The sequence below is a fragment of the Hirsutella rhossiliensis genome, assembly GCF_020360975.1.
Source record: "Hirsutella rhossiliensis strain HR02 chromosome Unknown scaffold00002, whole genome shotgun sequence".
Lineage (NCBI taxonomy): Eukaryota > Fungi > Ascomycota > Sordariomycetes > Hypocreales > Ophiocordycipitaceae > Hirsutella > Hirsutella rhossiliensis.
The window spans coordinates 7,238,980-7,256,102 of record NW_025408668.1 but is presented as its reverse complement, the minus strand read 5'-3'; the positions used below and the strand labels follow the sequence as shown (position 1 = coordinate 7,256,102).

The window sequence follows — 17,123 nt, the reverse complement described above, 5'->3', positions numbered from 1 at the left end:
GGCGATAATCCGGCTTAGCTTGCAGACGAAGGTCCAAACATAGTCATATCCGTAACGGTCTTTCGGCATATCCTTCCCGTCACATTCGACGTGCTCCCAAACAGAGGTCGGTACGGGCAGTGGATGGAGCAGTCCAGGGTCTTGTCTCGAGGGTTTTGTTGCGGCGGCAGTCGTGGCAGTTCCGAATATAACGACGGATATCCTCCTTCATCCTTGGCCAGTAGAAGTCTCGTTGGAGCAGCTTGATCACCTTGTTCTGTCCGGCGTGAGCGAAGATCTGGGGTTCGTGGGCTTCGCGAATGAGCGCGGTCTGAAGAAACGTCTGCTTGTCTGAGGTCTGGGCTGGTACGACCAGGTGTGTTCCATGGGTACCGAGGTCTTGGAGGAGGTTCTCTTGGCGGATCAACGAAACGAGTTCGGCTCCCTTCGGGACCGAGTTCGGGTCTAGTTCTGGGCGGTCTTGATCGGGCGTCTGCTGTATCCTCGGTCTTCTGGGGTCTGTAGGGCACTCGTGGCCCTCAGAACTAATGGTCTAGTAGGCTTAGGTTCGGGACTAAAGTTCTGAGGGCAGGTTGCCGGCGGCCGTAGGGTCTAGAGAGTCGGTCGCGAAGCCTAGCCTTTCCGGAGGGATCAGGGTCACCGTGCGTTCCTCGGCTTCCCGGGCCTTTACGGTAGGGAGCTCCGCTGTCTTCCTGGAGAGGGCATCGGCGACTACGTTCAGTCGACCGGGGCGGTAGAGGAAACGGATGTCGAACTGGGCGAGAAAGTCGGACCATCTGATCTGTCGTACCGAGAGCAGGCGCGTAGAGAAATGGACTAAGGCTTCGTGATCGGTGATCACATCGAACTTCTGGCCTAAGAGCTCTGGGTAGAAGTGCTCTAGACTCTGTACGACGGCGAGGAGCTCTCGATCTTGGATTGGGTAGGCTCGCTCGGCCGGGGTCATGGTCTTAGAGAAGAATCCAACGGGCTTCCAGGTCTGATCAGGCTGTTCCTGCCATAGAACACCAGCTGTGGCATTCCGGGAGGCATCGGTCTCCAGTCGGGTCGGCAGTTCTGGTCTAAAGAAGGCGAGGACCGGGGCTTCGATAGCCAGGCGCTTGAGTTGATCAAATGCTTCGCGTTGCTCCGGGCCCATCACAAAGGCAACATCCTTCTTAAGCAACCGGTTCAAGGGTTCTGCCACTCCAGAGGCGTGGTAGCAGAAAACACGGATGAAGTTGCATAGGCCAACGAATGATCGGATCGCGGTGCGGTCTCGGAGGTCCTCAAACTTCCAGTCTTGTATCGATCGAACTTTCCGAGGGTCGACACTAAGGCCCACACCGGCTTCAAGCAGAACGCCGAGGTAGTCAACCTTGGTCACGTTAAATCTAGACTTCTTGATGTCTCCTGGAGGTTTGCCTGATGGAGTCGCCAGATCACTTCTTGACAGTCTTTCCAGTGGTCTTCTTCTTTATCCGAGTAGATCAGGACGTCATCTGCGTAGGCGCTGGCGCACCGGTCGAGGAGATCGTGAAGCTGCGCGTTGATAAACTGCTGGAACCAGGCGGGACCTACCTTCAGACCGAACGGGAGGACTTTCCAGCGGAAAGTTCCGAAACGGGTGCGAAAGGCGGTCAAATACTCGGAGTCAGGGTCCATGCGGAGACGGTGGAAGGCCTGGATCACATCGATCTTCGTGAAGCGTTGAGCTTCACGGCAACCGAAAGCAGTACCTTCGAGGACGGAGCGGGCGTGATGCGACTTTTAAGATGATCGTTCATCCAACGGTAGTCGATGCAGAAGCGGCGGGCGGTCGTGTTCGGTTTCGGAGCGAAGAGGACAGAAGCGGCGTGCGGACTCGGATCGGGCTCGATGAAGTCTATCTCCCGGAGGTGATCGACAGTCTCTTTCTCTAGAGGCAGATACTTAACGGGCGTGCGGTACGATGGGGGTCCTGTCGGCGAAAGAGGCTTCTCAAGCTCTAGGACTACATCGTGACCGGGTCGGCTCGAAGGTAGGGTGTGGGCCTCTTTCTTCGAGAAGAATCCTCTAGATGGGTGAGCTGGGGCGGTAGACGACTACGGACACAAGCAACATGCTCAGGGTCTTCTCCTGAGGAACGGAATGCTTTGTCCCTGGTAGGTCTTTTGATCCGGGAGACTTTAGCAACGGTTCGAGCACTAGGGACGGTCTGGTCAAGGCCGGAGCTTGGCTCGAGCTGGACTGGATCCCGGGGCATCAACGGTTCGAGTTCGTTCCACTGTTCGAATCTCTCGTGAGACTCTACTTGGCAGACCAGGGCGTTAATCAGGGCTTGATCTTCGGAGGCTTGGATCGAGGCGACGGAGACGAAGTCGGTAGCAGGGGCGGTCGTGAGCTGAAAACGGACAGACTTCTTGGCAGACGGAGACTTGGACTGAAACGACGGAGACGGAGTCGGTAACGGGGTCGGGACAGAGGCCGGAGGAGTTTGATCAGAGCGGCCCCAGTTCTTGTGGAGGATCCGGTAGCGTTTCTCCTCTTTCTCGAGCAGGCGGTTCCGCCTCTCAGCGTCGGCCTGGATCTTAGGGTCGATCCGACCCGAGAGCGGGGCTTGACGAGAGCTGGATCGTCGGGGAGAACTTGGCGAGGGCAGGAAGATCATCTGGCCAGATGATCTGTCGGGCGGCGCAGTCAAGCAGGAGGCGCTTCTCCCGCATCCAGAAAAGACCGATAAAGATATCATGGCCACACTCAGCTATATCAAATGTCTCGTTTGCGAACGAACGGCCATCGATGACGAAAGTGGCGACCAGCTGTTTCTGGATATAGCCGGCTGGCTTTCCACGGAAGTCTTGGATTGTAACCCGACTCGGGAGCTCCTTAATCTGGGCTCCGAGTCTTTGGGCGGCGGACTGGGCGAAGGTTGGGCTAACCAGCAAACGGGTTTCGGCCCGGTATCACAGAGGAGCGGGCAGGTAGGCTCACACCATCCACTTGGACTTGACTTGGCAGAGTGAATGACTTGCTAGACCTACTCGCTGTCTGTGACACCTTAGGGACCATCAAGGAGTCTTGTGATGGTCCTATTCGTTTCCGAATCTTGATCAGAGTCGTTGGCAGGGACAGGGACGGAGGCGACACGGGAGACAGCATGGGTGCGGTCGGGACACTCGCGAGAGAGGTGCCCTGTTTTTCCACAAATAAAGCAGGTGCCATTATCCCAATGGACCCTTTTCTCATCGTCGGTCAAGGCTCTGCCAGCATCACGCGAGGTGATAGGGTCGAGCCGGTCTTGTTCGGAGTCTTGGCGGTAGTCGGAGCAGTCTTAGTCGGCGCGCGGCGAGATCGGTCGGAAGAGCGGGAGTCCTGTGTCTGCCTCATACTCCTCTTCTGGCAGTGGACAGCGTCTTTAATGAACCCACAGAAAACCTCGTAGGTCACGGACTCGTCGCGGGTCTTGGTCAAGAGGCTGTTATCTAGGTTGGCCGGGATGTGCTGCCACAGGGTATGCTTCATCTGGTCCTCGGGCACACGACCGGTCGCAGTTAAGTAGTCAAATTCCGCAAGAAAGTCCACAATGTCGGTCTTCCCATTCACGGTAAACTGGAGGCGTTGCAGGCGGTCAAGAGCCTCGGAAAGCTCATTCGGATTGCCATAGGCGGACTCAAGGGCTTGGATCATCTCTGCCACTCCAGAGAAGGGTCGAGTGTCAGAGGAAGCGGGTTTCAAGTGCTCGGCGGGCTTTCCCTCGAGCAGGTTATACAGACAGACCATCCGGCTGTTCTCAGTCCGGAAGGTTCGCACGTCTTCGTCAAATTTGTTCTTTATGCTCAGGATGAAGGAATGGAACTCGTCCTTCTTCCTGAGAACGTCGCGGAGACCTTGATGCGCGATTTGGCGGCGTCGCTGTACTCGGGGTTCTTGCCCTCTGGGAAGGGGGCAAAAAGGCCAGGCAGCTTTGCCTGTTGGTCGGAAGGCCGGGCCATTTGGGCCGGCAAAAGCAGTCGAGGGCTCCCGGTGCTGTCGATTTGATTCAACAGACGGAGAGCGTTCATTTAGACGGGCCGTTAAGGCCGCAATCTGTTCTCTCATCTCGCGGATGAGAGCGTCTTGGGGCTCAGGGCAGCCATGGCTACTATTTCGGATTCAGTGGCTTGGCCAGCAAGCCGGGTGGAACGGCGAGGCTGATCCGATGGCAGGGCTTCCTCAGATATCATAGTCTCGAGGTCAGAGTCTAGGGTCGGAAATGATACCACGCGGAATCACGGTCAGATGCCTGCACGAGCAGGGACGGTCGGAGGTCAGACGGGACGAATCCCTTGGTCGGAACGGTTGGTCGGACGACTACACACACGCGTAGTCTTGGTCGGAACGGACGTGATCTCAGCCTTGAGGATCACTTGGTCGGTGGTCGGAGTCTTGGTCGGAACGGTCAGAACGGATGCGCTGGATTTACGTCAGGCGCGTGTGACGTGAAAGCTCGGTGCCTATTTGCTTAATCGCTGGCAAGCGATCTTATTGAGCTTTGAGTAGTGTTACGGCCAGGCACATACGAGCCTTGACGGCTATAAAGATGTATTGGCACTATGAACAAAGACTCAAAGCTAAGGAGCAAGAAAGGAAGACTAGACTACACGACCGAGCGGGCCCTTATATAGACACGAGGTCGCGCGTGGGCACGTGATGCTGCTTGGGCACGTGACACTGGTGAGGTTCTGCGCTGGCGGCTCTACGCTGGCGCCCAGGGTCGTGACAATAGGTATATTCTTATTTAAAGTTAGCGATTAGGTTCCTTAAAGGAAGTTAATCTTTACTATATCTTTTATTATAAAGGTCGAGAGCCCTTATTATTATAGACTAATATAGGTCCTACTTATCTACTACTATAAGAAAATCCTATTTAATTCTTATATCGTTAAGTATATCGACCTTAAGGTCTCGTAAATCTATAATAATTTAGTCGAGCTATTCTACCTAAGCTTTCTAGCCTTATATACCTCTTTTATTAATAGAGGTTATATATCTCTCGTAAATTAGCTTTTTCTCTTTTACCCCTAAAAGTAGGGCTTACTTTTTTAATTCCTTAATTTTCTCTCTTAAGCTATTATATATTAAGGTTATCCCCTAAAGCCTTTTACTAATTATTTTCTTAATTAATTCTTTAAGTATAATTAAGGCTTTCTACTAAACCTTATAGCGATTAAATTATAGCTAGAGCCTTTTCTTAAGGTTATAAAAGAAGTCCTTTATATCCTAGTATCGTTTATTATAGCTTATTCGCCTTATAAGGAATATAGCCTTAGTTTTATCTTCTTATTAAAAAGGTCTCCCTTTAAGATTAGTAATAAATTGCTCCTAGTCTAGCTATTAGGGCTATTTAAGCTCCTTTATACCGTCTAGGTTAGTATATTCCTAAATCTTATAAGTCTAAGCCTACGATTTAATCCCCTTAATTTATAGGGTCTAATTAAGGCTTTCCCTTAGTCTTATAATATAATTATCCCCTCTTACTTCCTTTAACGTTATCTTAGGAAAATTAATAATATCCTTCTTTAAGGGATATATAATTTATATATTTCTAGTAGTGCCCCTTAGTATAGCTAGGTCCCTTACCTTAATACTACGATTTAAGCGTTATAATAGCGTTAATAGCTCGTAAATAGCTTTAAAGGTAATATTAGCGGGTAAAAGATAATCTAGCTATATAGACCGGGCTTATAACTCTTAAGTAAGGGCTTAAGAGCATAGTAGAAGAAATAAGGGTATAGAAAGGTAAATTTAGTAATATATATCTTAGTCTATCTATTAAGATAAGGGAGGGGCTTATATAGGTATAGTGACTATATATAGCTAGCTAAAAGAGGGCATTAAGATATTCCTATACCTAAGTTAGGCCTATATAATATCCTTAGGCTAGGGGAGTTATACTAGTTAGGCAGGCTTCCTTATATATAACTATTAGGTCTACTAGGCATGACTGTGGCCTCTTATGCCTACTCTCCTTAATAGGTATACACTGAAAAAGTGGAGTTTGCTGTACAATGTGCAAATAACAATACTATAAAGGGGATTTCAATATCCAGGTATGGAGAACTTCGCTGGTCTTGCGCCTTGATACGTAAGACCGTTGGAGACGGTAAAACTGGCTTCCTTGTGTGCATCAGTTCCGTTGTAACTCGTCTGGTTGATGGTGCGACATAGAGGCTTAGCGTATGCGGTGAAAGTTAGCGGTGCTGAACGCGTCCAATTTCAGCTTCGTAGGTATGAAAAGCCGTTGAATAACGTTTAATAAGTTCAGTTGCGGCCCGAACAACATGATGGTTTCACCAAGTTCTTCCCTAGAGAACAAGCAAAATGAACGAAAGGTGCGGACGAGATAGACCCGAGTCAAATTTCGAAATCAGGTCTCGGAACAGCGGTGATGCACACCTTCGAACTACTTGGGGAAAGATTTGGCCCAATAGCAATGAGACTTGCCCGATTTCTCGTACCCACCCTCAGTCTTAGTCCACTCATTAGCCGTCGTGTCGACCTTGTTTCCTCTGGCGTCTATATAGAACAATTCTCTCGACAATTTGTGTCTCCCGATTGTGGTTTTGATGCGCTTGGCATGCCTTACACGACGGGGGGCTTCGACTCCGGTTTCGGCAGAATCAAGGCTCACGTCAGGATTTACCTGAAATGAAGAACCCGCCTGGCTCGCATCCTCTGGCACAGAGGCTCGAATAGGCAGCACATACTGACCGGGCGACTCGACTTGGCTATCGCCAGCACTGGTGTCGCTGGCAGCTTGCTCTCGCTGCGGTCCTTGCGGGTCGGGTTCTTGTCGGGTGTCTCGCCTGTTCAATGTTTGCTTCTTCCTGCCGGACACATTGTGTATGAAACCCCCCGGGCCGCGGCTGCGCCAAGTGTCGAGTCCTGGATAGGAGTAATCGATGTAGTTATCGCCCCGCTCAGCCATCATTGCCAGGAACCATAACGCCAACTTAACGGTCAGGCGCTCCCCGTGGGCTTGCCAAGGGACAAGAGCATACTCTGGGTCGTGGTAGTCCCAATCAGTTGCGTTGTCATCTAAGTATGACGAATTCGTTGCAGCGATTCCTGAGGTCATGCTCGTGTCCGAAGAGTGCCTGTAGTGACCAGCTGTGTAAGAAGCCAGACTTCGTTGGGGTCGTCCCTGACTGATGCCAGTGCCAATCGGCCTCCGGGTGAGCCTCAGAGGTACCAGATAAGTGTCCGTCAAAATGAAGCCATATCGGACCCCATAATAATCCATGTAGGTCAGAACCTGAGAAACGACTTTGGCCCACTCATCGTAGTATTCGTCATTGCTTAGCATTTCCGGGGCCCATTTTGCACTAAGCTTGGTGTCTCCTGGAAGAAGATTGACGTATGCTCCTAATTCTTCGTGGAGATGTTTATCGGATACAACAGACCAGTCAGGGATATAGTTGCCACCACAGCGGGACCCACGACCGAAATGAGCCTGTCCGGCTTGGCCGGCTAGGGCGTAGTTGACAGTCGGTATCATAAACCTTCGCAAATAGTCGTCAAGAGTCTCCTCGTTGTGCACCGTAACGTCCAAGATCAGTGGTTTAGGGTCCTTTGAACCGGTATATGTTGACTTCAGTTCTTCATGAAATACTTGAGTGAGGGTGGCATAGTTAAAATCTGCCCATGGAACCCAGCTCTCAGGGTGCACCCTCATCTGCACGGTAGTATTGACCCCGGTCGGTACAGGGGAAACGTCGATTCCACCATTTGGCTGCGTCAAAATACTCGAGAGGGTAGGGTTCGTCATTCTGAAATGCAACAGGGTGACCAGGGCGTTAGATCAAGGCGGTGTCGTCTGTGGTTCTTGCGCAAGGGAGAGCTTTAGATGTAAAATTCTGGAGAAATGTGAGAAGAGTGACAACGAAGATGAGTTGGCATTTTATAGTCATTCTCCGTGGATGCTTGGCCGAGCGCGCAACGCGGACCAGTGCCTGGACGCCCAGGAAGGCCTGCCATGACCAGGCAGTCTCAACTGTTAGGTTAGTCCACGAGAGTGACTTTTGCTTCGACAAGGCCTGTTGTTACAATGCATTATGCAGTAAGCCTCGCCCTAAGGACAAGAGTGTTCATCGCACTTAATTTGCTACTTCGCGTGCTGCGCGAGGTATCGATTAACCACTCCTTGCTGCTTGGCGACTTCGCCATGAACAAGGCTGGGCGGGGGGTGTGAGGGAGGGTCAGTTAGCTACTCCGCTGGGTGCCTAGTGCTACTGCTGTTACGAGAGCGATTGGGGCTGCATAGAGAAAATAGGGGTCACACGGTGTAATTCCTGATGCATGCCTAGCTAAGGGGGTCGGCCTTAAGAGCCCTATTTATACCTACCTAGGTAAAAGGGACATCAGGGTACCCCATGAGGCTTGATGCATGTTTCCCTCAGGTCTTCAATGCAAGAGAGATAATCCCTCCCTTGGGGAATGCCTGTGGGCTCCCTGGTGGACCTCCCAGACTCGGTTGCCTAGGTACGTACCGTAGGTAGCTGCATCGCTACTCACCTAGGTAAGTACCTAATTACCTACCTACCTAGTCAAGGTAGGCGGACCACGACACGTGATCGGTATCTGTTTCGCGCCTCCAGCGCCCGTGACGACCGACGCATCATCACCGCAGTAGCCGAAGCAACAGTCCCTCGCGTTCAGATACAAGTCTCTGGCAGCATGTCAAAGATGTCAGCACGCAGACGCGCGAAAGTGGCCGCTCGCGGACTGAGGTCCGACGCCGCCACTTGCAAACCATCAGCTGCTGGCGACATCGAGATGGGCAGTGTGCTTGATCCTTCCCAGGAAGCTTTTGAGCAACCGCAGCTCCGAAGATGCCAGTTCAATTTGTCCCAAGTCGACTGGGAGCGAGCTGTCCGAATTGGCGGCGGACTGGACGGCTATGTTTGGAAGGTGCATTTCGGATCCGAAGGTCCATACGCGCTCAAAGTGGTGAGCCAAGCCCCTGCGCGGTAGTCATTGCCGACAACGTCTCACTCGTCCGCCTAGTTTTATGATACGTTTCCGCCCAACGTGCACTATTATGCTTTCGAGCGAGAGTGTCGAAACGCCGCCCTTCTTCAGCTGATGCAGGCAGCGGTACGGCAAGCCGCCGCCGAGTCGGCCTCGATAGTCGTAAATAGCAAGCCGGCGACGATTGACGATATCCGAAACAATCTCTTAGCATTCTCCAACGAGCGGCGACTGATGTCGCCGGCCATCGTCGGTGAATCGGATGAAGTAGTTTCGGAGATTCCGCCCTTTACCGAATGCTACGGCTGGTTGCAGTTCTCTGGCCAGACCTTTCTCGAGATGCCCTTCAAGCAGACGCCGCCAACTTATAAGGCGGACAAGCTTATACGCTTGTTCGCGCCCGACAGAACGTACTTCGCTATCGTGTATGAGTATATCGCCGACCCTGAAAACAACGACCAAGTTGTGGAAAAGGTGGATCGCTTTCTTCATCGTGCTGGGTTTGGACACACCATGTCCCCGGACGGAAGTAATTGGAGGCATAGCAAGCTCATTGACCACAGCGAATATGTCGATTACAGGGGGTTCGGGTGGTCGCCACGCCTATACAAGCCGAGACCGGCAGCACGAATTCTAGCAGGGCATACCCGCCCGCCCCCGTCGAAGTGACGCCGTTGAAGTAGGTGGTTTGCAACGGGCACGGGCATGGCTGGTTGATTGTTTGCCTTGGTTCAGCAGCTGCGCACTCCCTTGGACGACTTCTGGGACTCAAGCACGCATATGATCGCACGCACCCGCCCTTTCCCGAGAGCTTGCCTGGCACGTCGAAGTAGCCCACGTTTGATGGAAGCGCCCTCGGTCAGCAGACAACGGCGTCCTGCCAGGCTTGCTGAGGGAGGATCCCTGGCCCCAAGGTATTGAAAGCGGCCCACGGGGCAAAGACTGAGAAGTTACACGTCCAGGCGCTCGAGCATCCTGCCTTTTCGACAAGGTGGCTATCGGGGCTCGTGGTACGAAGCAGATGGCCAAGATGTCGCATACCAAGCCCGCCTCGAATGATCCATAACGTGGCGATATTACTACGCAACGCCACTGTTGCCTGCTAGGCAATGGCTACCACATACTCATGCGATTAGTTTCCTAAAGGTCCATACTTAAGGCATAAAAACAATATAGACAGTATTAGATGGTATGGACAGAAAAGCACATGCAAATCTCGTTCTCATCAATATGGCCTACATGTTAAGGTTCTATATAAACATGATTAGCGCGAAGAGGCTTAAAAGAAAGGGGCTTTGGTATTATAGTGTCACGGAGTAGGCAGAGGCAAGGGAGCGCAGGTGCGGTCTGTAAAAAAAGGATAATGAACTATTACGAAGGAGAAAAAAAGAGGAAACAGCGGGCGCCGCGCCCATCGGTATTACACTGGCATTGAAACGATTATTGCCCGACCCCAACGAGATCCCAACCAAGAGACCCAGACTTTCTCCGCGACTTCTACTATAGTCGGGCCTACAATAGTTATAGCTCTGCTAAATCCAACGCTGCTTCCGTTCTATCCCATAAAGACCCCGAATAGTTAGACGCGGACACCAAGCAAAAATAACAGGCCGAAATATAACACTTCCTTTTCCTCTTATGCTCCCTTATACGCAGACGATCAAATTTCCATAATATACTCCCCATCCTATTAACTTATAAGTTATAATACCTATAGGTCTATGAGCTTTCCAGCCGCCTAGACACTGCCCACACCTCTTCAACCCCGTTATCTCTCTAACCCCTGATGCTCTGTCTCGAATTCACTTATGATACCCTACACCCCTTGCCCTATTTCGAACTTGCCTCCGGTATCACCAGCTTTCGTTCTTTAAGGCTTCCTTGTGCAACCCGCGACCGGGTTGCCTCCCCTCGCATCGTCATGACGCGTCAACTGCCCAATCTTCAGCAATGCCGAGTCCCGGCATTGGCCAGCCATTGCCCGTCGGCCGAAAATAACTCTCCCATTACCCCAGTTGCAGTCAGCAGCCAGGAACGAGACCAAGCAGCCCGACTCACTAGGAGGCGTGGGCCTAACTGTCAAGCTGGTAAAATACCGCTACACCATGCAAAATGAGGGCACCCCCGATAGAGGTGTTACTAACGCGTATTATAGGCCCTTTCTTGTCCTGACACTAACACTTCTGACCTCCGTATTCAGGGGCGTGGACCACGAGGCAGCCAACCGGCTGGCCAAAGCCTTAATAGGAGCTACGAAGAGAGAGGTCCGATAGTCACTCCACCACCTCTGTAACAGCCACAGGGGTTAGTTTGCATGAGGATTCGATGGTCCAGGCGGGTAGATACCTATATAGCCCGCAGCTTATGTCCCCTCCGTTTGAGAGGGACATCGCAATCTCGATGCATTTGATCACGCCTATCTTATGCCGCATGACACCTCCGACTTATAAGTGCCGAGCGAGGCGCGGGGCCAGGCCAACATCATAGGCTAGACCCCCCTAACCCCCAGGGCCCCGAGTCGAGACCGAGGCCAGCAAGTCCGTCCACTCGTCATCCTTTGAGCAGATGGGCATTCGTCCGATGATTAATCAGCCTTGCCTCTGGCATCCTCGCCCTCGGGGGCTTGCCCCCACTGCACCCCCAGATGATCCAGAGGCGGTCGATTTGGGCGTGCAGAAGGTAGAGGTCGAGGTCGTTGGGCGAGCTGTAGAAGTCGAAGCCGTCGCCTCCGACGTAGCCGTGGGAGCTCTGGTGGACCGTGTTCTCAAGGAGGAGGCGGAAGCCGTGGACTGAAGTCGTCGAGAGCAGGTCCGCCGTGACGGCGTACGTGAGGTGCTCGCGCTGAGCGCCGGGGAGAAGCTGCGGCATCGTGGGTTGTGCCGGTTCCCGAACGTGTTGTCGGCGATGCCGGCGCACGGCGCGGCCAAGCACCCGGCTATAGGCGACAGGCTACAGGCCATAGTCACATTCTAGAAATCCATGAGGTCTCCTGTAGCCCTTGCTATTGCACCCCGTGCCCCGACGGGTATGGCTCCATGTTATGAAGCTTGCTGCTGTAGCTCCCTAAATATCTTGCCGTGGAAGTCCCGCCAGCCGCTCTCGCACGTGCTCTTGACGATGGCGATGAAGAACCTGGAGCAGTGCATGACAACGTCCTCAACCAGCGCTAAGCTCCCGTCCTCGGCTTCGTGAATCTCCCACACGGTCTTGAGCGTCGTGGTTATGGGGCTGCGTACTGGGACAAAGACTCCACGTTTAACGACGATAAACTCGTAGGTGCTAACAACGTCCGAGTCCCAGAGCCCGGCGGACAGAGCATAGACCATTGTCCGCCACCTGGTAATAGCACTTGGCCGGCGCAATGGCCGTAGCGCCGCAGCCTTAGGGAAGGGTGGGCTTCGGGTCCGACGGAGTGTCGATGCGCTCATGCTTGACGAGGTAAGACATATAGAAAGTTATACATAGTTTAGATATTTATTTCCAGCCTCTTTAGTAGGAAATCCATTTGGTCCCTATATATTATATAAAAATTTGTAGTCACACCTAAAGACCCTTTCTTGAAGCAAGAACAGCACAATTAATTGATATACTCTCTATTAATGCAAGAATCTTATAACTAGTAATAGTATAACCTGCCTATAGTCATTTAAGGCGGCCAAGATACCTATAAATACTAGGGATTAGCGCAATATACATTTATTTTACCCCCCTTTAGGCTGCTATAACATTTATCTTATTATTATCTAGACAAACTGTATGAAAGTGCGTATTATTATAAAATTAAACCATGCTATAGTTTTATGCATTAACTAGATTGTAACTGCATTGACTGTATTGACTTGCATTAAAACTTTATTGTATTCGTGCTGGGCCTGGTAACCGTTGTGTGATGGGCCCCTGGGTCACCTCTATCGCGATACTCGCCCGCCTTTGAGCGGGCCATATAGCGAGCGTCGGCCCTTCCCGATCGTACGGCCAAGCCGTAGCCTAGGGCGCGGGCAACGGCATGACAGGCGGCTTGGTTGTAAACGGAGTCCATTGCGGTAGCAGCATGTATGAAGATAGCCTTACATTTCATGCGACGTTGTAATGTTTATGTTATGCGGGCCGAGTATGCGAAAACCCTACCAAGTACGATGCAAAATTCACGGTATCGACCCTCTCCCACCTTCTATTATATACATGACGTATTTGTAAGGTATTGCGGATTAACCGCCCCTTGTATAATTTCCATGACCATGAATTGTAATAGCAATTCGCACTACGGGAAGGCAAAGGGCAGCTGTTGGCCGGGGACGACAAGTAAGGACTCTGCAAAGACGCAATAGCCATGGCCGCAGCAGTCCCAAGACGCGTAACCATCGACATAATTACGGAGCTGGGAGGGAGCCGGGCGTAGGCAAATAACCGGTGTAATTTTCTAGAGCCGGCTTCTAGGACTGCCAGCCGAGACGAAATCGCAATCCATGTCGTTAAGGGAACAGAGTCGGCGGAGAAATCCGCCGGATAGCGGAGCAAGGTCGTCGTGAAACCGCTTCGAGCTTGGCTAACTGATTTATAGCTCTTGGCTTCGTTAGAGACTATGCGACTTATTTCCCTGTTGTAGCATTCTCCGCATTTGGTCATGGGCACGTGGGCCTGTGCCAACGGCTTGGAGAACGGAATATATATATATAGTAGAGATGTCCACTGAGTATGTCGCATAGATATTATGGGACGAAGATGCGCTGGCCGAAGAGTGGAACCCATTGCTGAACCGACCGTGCTATACTAGAGGGGGGGGGGCTCATTAACAACCACTTTCCGCCCCTGTATAAGAGGAACAAGACTCCAAACATTTACGTGTCTCCCTGACAAGGAAGTAGACATGCATCAATAAGCGAGAGATTGTACCTTCCTGTATTGCTGGTAGAGCTGTCTCCTTTTTGCGGCTATACTCCGAAAGTCGGCAAATATGTAGCTTATTGGTGTCTTGAAGCTGCTAGGATAAGCCTGCTGGCATCGTTTCCTCGGGCTAGAGGGCAGCCTCCTCCCCTACCATTCTAATTCTATTCCATCACGCCAAGCAACAAGAGGAGTAGCCAATGCTAAGGGGGGACTTGGCGCTATATCAGCACATTTCTCTTGTCACGTGGATGGGGTCTGATTGGCTGTCGTCGTACTTGCATATGACCTCCTATTTCGCCAACTCTTAAGCCCTATAAAAGATTGCCTACTTAGGCATTTCGTTAAGCATTCTGCTGCTGCGTACAAAGATGGCAGAAACAAGGGTTTCTGACAGATACCTAGGGCGGCTGCAAGATTTAGTATACGAAAGTTCCCTCCTTTTCTAAGTAGTAAGGAGTAATACTGCGCCTCAATGGTTTAAGCTTCATACTATGGTTGCCCGAGCGGGATGCATTAACAAAGCCAAGGCACGCTCTATGGAAGGGAGAGCTGAGTTTAATTTTATCCTAACAGCCTGGTTCAAATCATCCAAGGGCGGAGACCCTGTATGACTAGCCAGACTTGGCGCCAGGGTTCAGTGCAATGCAGTTTAATCTGAACAAGAGGCTGCTGCAGCATTAATGCCCTCTTCGATCTCACTATACCTGTCAATACTGCCTCAAGCTGGTAGTCTCGAGAGTGACTCCACAACTGTCGTGATCTTTTCTCCGTCCACCTAATACGTAGTTACTGTGTACAGGCACAGTCAATGACATTGCACCAACATAAATAGTCCTTGGGCTGCTTACGCTTTCTGTCCCTTGACACAAAAAGCTATTTCATGTCTGCAAGCCAGCAAGGGACACCAGTCATCTCGGGATTCTGACAAGCCTTTCTACATTCATTATTTCGCCTTGATTCTTGGGGTTGCTATCGAGCCTTTGAGTTTTGGGACCTGGCCCCGCTCCTTCGACCTCTTTCACACGTTACGTGTTAACAATCGCAACAATGAAGAGCCATTTCGTCATGGGCGTTGTGGCTTCTAGCCTTCTAAGCGTAGTGGCTTTGGCCGCTTCTCCCGATGCTCCTCCAGCGCCCAGAACTCATTCGAGCGGCAAAAGGCAGAAGCAGCCAAACTTTGTCTTCATAATGACGGATGACCAAGATCTACACCTTGGTTCCCTCGAATACCAGCCTGTAGTACAGGAGCAATTTCTCAAGAAGGGAACTGCGTTCAAGAAACATTTCTGCACGGTGTCTATTTGTTGTCCTTCGAGAGTCTCGCTCCTTACGGGCAAGGCTGCCCACAATACCAACGTAACTCACGTTATATGGGTAAGTACCCCTATCCGTTGTCTAGATACATAACCGTGCCATGTCCGAGCATCGAGCTAACGTCCAGAATTAGCCATATGGTATGCTCCAGCAAAAGTATATACAGTGCCAAGTTAGACTAACCGTTATTCGTGATAGGCGGCTTTCGCAAATTTGTTGACCAAGGTCTCAATGAGCAATATCTGCCAGTCTGGCTGCAACAATTCGGGTACAATACATACTACGCCGGCAAGCTTATGAACGGCCATAGCGTGGATTACTACGACAAGCCTCGACCTGCGGGGTGGACAAGATCAAACTGTGAGCTGGGACTTGTAGTAGCACTGCCTGATAATTGGCTGACTTGCAATAGTCTTGATCGACCCCAAATCCTATGACTACTGGAATCCTTCCATGGTGCTAGACGATGGCGAGGTTCAAAGTCATGAAGGCAAGTACTCGACCGACTTGGTTGCCAACTCATCCACCGACTTCTTGGACGACGCACTCGCTGCTGGCAAACCCTTCTTCCTCGGCGTCGCACCGATTGGACCACATTCTGGGCCAGGCTTCAGCATGCCATCGCCCGCCGAAAGGCACAAGGATATGTTCCCTGGTGTTAAAGTCCCGAGGAAGGAAAACTTTAACCCCGATCAGGTGAGTCTGCAGCCACAACTTCGCGGCTGTGAGAGGGCGCGTCATACTAACAGCATCCGACTTAAGATCAGATCCAGTGCTGTCAATTATTTCGGCAATCTGCCCAAGATTAGCGATGACCATCTTGAGTACTATGACGAATTTTACCGTGCCAGGCTCCAGTCATTACAGGCAGTCGACGACCTTGTTGCCAGTATTATCTCTAAGCTGGAGGCAAACCCAGAGGTCCTTGAAAACACATATCTCTTTTATACCACCGATAACGGCTACCACATCGGCCAGCATAGGCTGCCTCCGGGTAAAACCTGCAGTATAGAGGAAGATATCAACATCCCTTTTATTGTTCGCGGGCCTGGCATCGCGGCGGGCGAGGTGGCCAAATTTCCAACTTCACACACCGATGTCGTGCCGACATTATTCGACCTGGCTGGTATACCTCTGCACAACGACTTTGATGGTGTGCCGATCCCTGTGACGAAGGAGAATCAGCAGAAGAACAAATTAAAGCCAGAGCATGTGACTGTTGAGTACTGGGGCCCTGGACTCAAAGAGGGAGACAAAATTATAGGGAAGGGTGGGTGTCCGGATAAGACAGGCTGTCCTCCTAGAATGCTAACGTGCGGAACAGAGAAAATTATACACCAAAACACATATAAGGCGTTGCGAGTGATTGGAGACGGCTACGACCTCTCGTATACCGTGTACTGCACCAACGAGCACGAGCTATACGACATTACTGTGGGACCCCAAGTAGAGCTTCGCGTCGTGCCTTAATGCTAACTGGACAAAACACGCAGGACGACCCGTTTCAGATGAACAATCTCTACGTCTCTGAATTGACTAAATCGGGCTTCAAGGTCCCCGAGTTAGTAGCCCGTCTTGACGCCCTGCTAGTTACTCTTAAGAACTGCAAGGGCAGGACGTGCCAGCACCCGTGGGAGACCCTGTTTCCTAACGAAGAGGCGGCTAGCTTGCGAGACGCTATGGATGCCAAGTACGACAGCTTCTTCAAGAAGCAGGAAAAGGTCGAGTTCTTGGGGTGTAACAATGCGTACATACCTGAGCTAGAAGGCCCCCTTGGTTCCCAGCCATTTACTGTTGTAGGCAATGAAGCTAAACAAGCACAAATTGGGGAGGATGTAGACGAAGGAAATCATGGTGAGGGAATCGTCGTGCCCTTTTGAGGGCCACGCTCAGAGGTGGCCCTGGCCCTCATGTTATTTTGCCTTACAGGCGTAGTAATCAGGATCACGCCT

At 51.4% G+C, this 17,123-nt stretch overlaps 6 protein-coding genes across 6 annotated transcripts; 2 read left to right on the top strand and 4 right to left on the bottom strand.

Moving 5' to 3' along the window:
* Positions 1 to 553: 553 nt before the first annotated feature.
* HRG_02549 (reverse transcriptase (RNA-dependent DNA polymerase) domain-containing protein) lies at positions 554 to 2,629 on the bottom strand (the record flags this gene model as incomplete). The annotated part of the gene is made up of 4 exons (XM_044861020.1): positions 554 to 1,373; positions 1,502 to 1,677; positions 1,719 to 1,939; positions 2,167 to 2,629. 4 exons carry the CDS (start codon positions 2,627 to 2,629, stop codon positions 554 to 556), a joined length of 1,680 nt encoding a protein of 559 aa, XP_044724653.1.
* A 3,774-nt stretch (positions 2,630 to 6,403) lies between these two features.
* On the bottom strand, positions 6,404 to 7,675 carry HRG_02548 (uncharacterized protein; the record flags this gene model as incomplete). The annotated part of the gene is made up of 1 exon (XM_044861019.1): positions 6,404 to 7,675. The coding sequence occupies one exon, from the start codon at positions 7,673 to 7,675 to the stop codon at positions 6,404 to 6,406; it is 1,272 nt and encodes a 423-aa protein (XP_044724652.1).
* A 1,100-nt stretch (positions 7,676 to 8,775) lies between these two features.
* On the top strand, positions 8,776 to 9,653 carry HRG_02547 (uncharacterized protein; the record flags this gene model as incomplete). The annotated part of the gene is made up of 3 exons (XM_044861018.1): positions 8,776 to 8,949; positions 9,007 to 9,554; positions 9,611 to 9,653. 3 exons carry the CDS (start codon positions 8,776 to 8,778, stop codon positions 9,651 to 9,653), a joined length of 765 nt encoding a protein of 254 aa, XP_044724651.1.
* A 1,867-nt stretch (positions 9,654 to 11,520) lies between these two features.
* On the bottom strand, positions 11,521 to 11,838 carry HRG_02546 (tyrosinase; the record flags this gene model as incomplete). Its single annotated transcript, XM_044861017.1, has 1 exon — positions 11,521 to 11,838. One exon carries the CDS (start codon positions 11,836 to 11,838, stop codon positions 11,521 to 11,523), a length of 318 nt encoding a protein of 105 aa, XP_044724650.1.
* A 170-nt stretch (positions 11,839 to 12,008) lies between these two features.
* On the bottom strand, positions 12,009 to 12,296 carry HRG_02545 (uncharacterized protein; the record flags this gene model as incomplete). The annotated part of the gene is made up of 1 exon (XM_044861016.1): positions 12,009 to 12,296. The coding sequence occupies one exon, from the start codon at positions 12,294 to 12,296 to the stop codon at positions 12,009 to 12,011; it is 288 nt and encodes a 95-aa protein (XP_044724649.1).
* Positions 12,297 to 14,904: 2,608 nt separating this feature from the next.
* On the top strand, positions 14,905 to 17,051 carry HRG_02544 (sulfatase domain-containing protein; the record flags this gene model as incomplete). Its single annotated transcript, XM_044861015.1, has 8 exons — positions 14,905 to 15,150; positions 15,196 to 15,231; positions 15,305 to 15,311; positions 15,370 to 15,531; positions 15,584 to 15,867; positions 15,934 to 16,441; positions 16,496 to 16,605; positions 16,665 to 17,051. The coding sequence occupies 8 exons, from the start codon at positions 14,905 to 14,907 to the stop codon at positions 17,049 to 17,051; spliced, it is 1,740 nt and encodes a 579-aa protein (XP_044724648.1).
* Between the last annotated feature and the right edge of the window lie 72 nt (positions 17,052 to 17,123).